This window comes from Octodon degus, unplaced genomic scaffold (assembly GCF_000260255.1).
Source record: "Octodon degus isolate 3935 unplaced genomic scaffold, OctDeg1.0 scaffold00005, whole genome shotgun sequence".
NCBI lineage: Eukaryota > Metazoa > Chordata > Mammalia > Rodentia > Octodontidae > Octodon > Octodon degus.
The window spans coordinates 9411011-9415795 of NW_004524581.1; the positions used below are offsets into that span (position 1 = coordinate 9411011).

Below are 4785 nucleotides of genomic sequence, written 5' to 3' on the forward strand. Positions count from 1 at the left end.
AAAGAAATAACACCAAGAGCATTATTAGACCCATTTTCAAGATGAGCAAATTGAGACTCAGAAAGGTAAATCTGTTCTCTAACTCTGGGAGTTTCCTTATGTGAGGTCCATTCCTCATTGCTTTTCTGTGGCCCACGCTTGACACTTGAGTACCATCTTTAAAGTCTCATAGGGCGGCCGGGGAGATAGCTTAGTAGGATAAGCGCTTGCCTGGCAAGCACAAGGGCCTGAGTTCAATCTCCGGTTCCACAAAAAAATAAAAATAAATAAAAAATAAAGTCTCATAGGATAATGTGGAATCCAGTCTGGGTAAATGGCTGAATATAAACACCACAGGCCCTGGGATAAGGGTGGATGAGACAAGATGCTGTAGCCAGTCAGAGTGCCATGGAGGGGATCAGGGTAGCTCCTGTGCACCATGTGTGTCTTTGCTCAAGACTACAGCCACTGGGTTCCAGTGTTCCTCCCTATAGTCATAAATGACACTGTGGCCCAGTGGCTTTCCTGATGAAGTGCATGTGGGAGAATGCTGAGCCTCAACAGTGGAAACCCTCCCAGTAAGCGTGAGCCTAGGAGGACTGAGGGACAAATCAGTGCCATGAAACTCAATGAGGGGAGCAGTCAGATGACTGCAGGGAATGTAGGCAGGTTTTTGGGTTTTTTTCTTATAACATCCACCTTTAAAAAGCATTGAGGGGGCGATTCATGGAGCAGGGGCTGCTGCAGTTTCCAGGCGTTGGCCATTCCATGCCTGTCCCTAACCCGAGCATTTTATGGCCAAGACTGCAAAGAACATTAGTTTTTTAAAAGAGGAATGAAAAAGAATCCAAAACACACATCCTGAAATATCATTCCCAAAGCCTGAGAGCGAGTGGGTCAGGGAGACGTCACAGCCGACAGCCAGCATCAGTGCGGTGTTCTCAACAGGAAGAGTAGACTCGGATCTATGGGGCAAGGTCCTGTGGCTCCGCTCTAGTACAGGGACCTGGGAGTGGCCCGCAGGAAGGTTTGCAGGGACTGGCCTTGGTTGCAAAACAAGAGATGTGAAGGATGAACGTGCTTAGATGAACGTACTTGCCCGGGGCCGTGGCTGTGGCTGTGCTGAGCTTAACACTAGAAGATGTGATTTACTCAACTCTCAAGTGCCAAGCGCTGGGTTGAAAACTACCCTTGTGATGCTCAGAGATGTTAAAGAAACAGTTGGTGCGTATAGTTTGCACTCCCGCCTTGACACTCGGGCAGAAGTGGAATGCTTTGCTCAGAGACAACGTGTGTGTGTGTGTGTGTGTGTGTGTGTGTGTGTGTGTGACAAAAGCCTAATTTCAGAGCTGTTCTCTGATGTGTCCCATATATATCCTGGGATGCCACTTGAGGTCAGATAGTCACCCCAGAAATACCTATGCATTTCAGGGAATTTAAAGAATGATCTCTTCTTCCAGAAGAATAGAAAAACATACTCTTACTTCCCGCGCCCCAGTGCTTTCCGCCCTTTTAGGCTCCACCCCAAATTTTATGATGTCTGTGTGCCTATGATTGCAAAAAAATATTTTCTACCGAAAAGAGGAGAAACCAAACTTAATAAGCAGATTTCCAGAGTGAGAAGATGTAACCCCTGGCAACAAAACAAAGCAGCTCTCTCAGCATCTGAAACTCATGATGCGGCTTGATCCATATGGCCTGTGGTCCTTCCTGCTCGTGCTGGAGGTGGCCAAGAGGTGGGAGGACAGGAGAAGGATGCTGTTGCAGCCTCTGCAGACAGAGGGGCCCAGAGGAGCCAGGGAGCGTGCGCACTGCTCCCCAGTTCTGGCAGGCAGCTCTAGGAAAGCGATTCAGCCACAGTCACCTTGATCAGGGTCTTGAGCCTGAGGATGAGGGAAACAAGGTACATTCTGGTCATTGCTAGAGTGAGCTGCCGGGTAGCACACAGCAGCAGAAGTCTGAGAGAGGGAGGGCTTGGAAACACAAGGAAACTGAGGACCAGGCTGGAGGTCAGACTTTGGCTGTAGCGTTCACCCTGCGATGCAGACCTTGGAGCAGGTAGTACTCGTTCAGCAGCCTGGGGAGTTCATCCACAGCAGCTCGGGCATCATGCAGGATGTCCCGCTGCCCTTGCAAAGTGAAAGAACTGGGTCCCAGACCAGGTACACAGGTAATCAAGGGGACACATCTAATTGTTTCTGCCTCCTTCACCAGGGGGACAAAGGTGCCATTGGGATGCCTGGACGTGTGGTGAGTTGGCATTTGGACCTGCTTGGGTGGCTACTGCTTGCTTCGACATGCTGACCTGTCCTCCAGAACTTGGCAAAGTGCTGCCTACCTGAACCCCAAGTGGCCTCAGGGAGGGCCAGGGAAAGAGAAGGGACTCTTATCCATCTTCAGATCTCACAATATGGCTTCATGTAGCTTGTCCATACAGTTTCACTGTGTCTGTGATCCAAAAATATTTACTATCAATGAGATATGCTGAAAAAGAGACCACATCCACACAACTTTAAAAGAAATATTCTTGCAGTTGTCCTGTTGCATTATCCTAGCTGTTAGTCTTTTATGTGCCTAATTCACCCTTTATCGCAGGTCTGCATGGATAGGAGAGAACAGTAAATATAGGGTTGCAGACAATCTAGGGGTTCCAGGGTCCCGGGGTCTTGGGCTGCGTTCCCTGCACAAGAGTGCAGGAGACTGTGCTCTGCATAGCTGTCACCACCCACGGGAAGTGCAGGGAACTGGATGATGGGGTGAAGTTCCCCCAGCCACAACCCCAAGCGAGCGCTTCACCCCCAGAATTACCGTCCCTCCAGCGACTATCCCCAGGGGAATCAGCGTTTCCCGAGTGTCTTCTGTAGAAGCAGATTCCCTCAGTGACGGTAAAGATAGGGCTTCACTCTGGCCGGTGCCTCCAGGTCCTCACCAGGAGTCTCAGCATGGAAACCTTTAATGATTCTTGATGAAAACTGAAGATGGAGAAAGGGAGATAGGACCCGTCAGGGCGGGTATGTCCCAGCGGTGGAAAGGCTGGCACAGGCCCCAGTCCTAACACCAGGCTTTTTCCTAGCAGCCTCAGAATGATGGTCTCCAGATGACCAGAAGGGTGACAGCCTGATGCGGTAACAGCCAGGCGCCATCTCAGCACCAGGCAGCCTGGTCCAGAATCTGGCTAGAGCTGCTCCCCCTCTGATTCCTAACCTCCTACCAGCATCAGCCTTGACCTCGAGGCCCCTCCAGGCCCTCCCCATGCAGTTCCTGGCTGGCTTGGCCTTGGCATGGCTGTGGCATCTTGTATGACCCTGCACGCCTGGGCTGAGCATGGAGACCAGGCATGCGAACCGTAGCTAATCCTTCCAAGTGCTAACCTTACGCTGGGTGCTGGGCTAAGGGCCTCACGCACAGTGGCTTGTTGAACTGCACAAGGAAAGCACCATTTACACCCCCATTTCTCAGATTAAAAACAGAGGCTCAGTGGTTAAATATCTTGCCCAGGGTCACATGGTCAGGAAGAGGCAGGAACTTTAGCCCAAGCAGCCAGCCTCCAGACATGCACCCTGGCAGTGCACCCACAGTCCTGCAGCTGTCAAGGGGTCCGACTCTTAGGTGGAAGCCCCAAAACTGGAACATTCTACAGTTAGGGACAAGTGTCCTTCATCACAAAACCTTGAGCTCCCTGGGTGGTGCCCACACCAGGCTTATGTCAGTGCCTGGGGGCTGGGAGCCCTCAGCCACCTCCCCTGAAGCTCTTCTACCTGTTCCAGACCTGAACGCTAGGGGACCCCTGCCTGGCCCACCTCTCTGCCTAAGCTCTCTCCCCTGAGTCTGCCCAGGCAGTTGCTGGTTCCCTCTCATGCTTTCTCAAGGGCTCAGGGTATGTGGGTCTAAGCCAGGCACCTAGTCCACCACAGCCCACTGAGCCCTGTTTTATGGGTGAGGATGTTGAATCTCAATTTGCTCAAGATGGGGTTAGAGTTGGATTTGCGTCCAACCTGACAGCCCCGCAGTCCCTACTCCTAATAGGATAAGCTTCCTTCTAGAGTCTCCCTCATCCCCCAGAGCAACCCTGGGCTTCAGAGAAGGATGCAAAATGCAAGTGGCACCTCTTTCTTCCTGCCCTCCACCTTTGTGGATACCTTCTGTTTGATAGTGGTGGAGAGAGATGGGGGGGGAGCACAAAAAGTCTCCCACTTCCCAGGACAAGGCTTCTTTCAAGCCACTTTGGGGCTTCATGCTGCTGGTGCTATTTAAATGTGACAATGGCCCATTTGGTTGCCCACTGGGGGTCCCAGTGTGGGTCACCTGATAAGGACTGGGCACCTATGGGTGTGAAATTCCTGCATCATTTTCATACTTTGCCAGAGGTGGCAGCACTGGCCAGTTGCGGGCAGAGTGGAGGGAGCTGTCCATCCTCTGCTGGCCACTGTGGTGACATCCTTCCATGGTTCCATGGTTCCTTCCCCAGATTCCTCTGTGTCCTGCCGCACCCTTGTGGATATGTGTGCGTGCGCCCTTCCATCCACCCATGTCCCTCTGACCCGCCTCCTGGCCCGGCCATCCCTACCAGCTCCAGGCTAGTCAAGCTTGGCAAAGCTTTGTACCTGGTACCCAGCAAGGCCTTCAAAGCTCCTAGTGTCCACTGTCCTTGGGGACCTCCCCAGCTCCACCCCACCTCTCCTCACTCTCCTGCTGGACCACAGCTTCTCAGGCAGGTTTTCTGGCCTTGTTTTGGTCCTGTTTTCTCTCTACATCATTGTCTGTGCCTGTCTCTGTCTGTCTGTCTGTCTGTCTGTCTGTCTCTCT

At 52.1% G+C, this 4785-nt stretch overlaps 1 protein-coding gene across 17 annotated transcripts in view; it reads left to right on the forward strand.

Annotated features, from left to right (window-relative positions):
* Col13a1 (collagen type XIII alpha 1 chain) overlaps nucleotides 1–4785 on the forward strand; it is a 145431-nt gene that overhangs the window by 69403 nt on the left and 71243 nt on the right. For 16 of the 17 annotated variants that reach the window (XM_023723487.1, XM_023723419.1, XM_023723417.1 and 13 more), the window contains exon 5: nucleotides 2194–2229. The exons of the other annotated variant lie outside the window; for it this stretch is intronic. In XM_023723487.1, the coding sequence (XP_023579255.1) occupies nucleotides 2194–2229 (36 nt within the window). The remainder of the gene's footprint in view (nucleotides 1–2193; nucleotides 2230–4785) is intronic. 17 annotated transcript variants of the gene reach the window in all.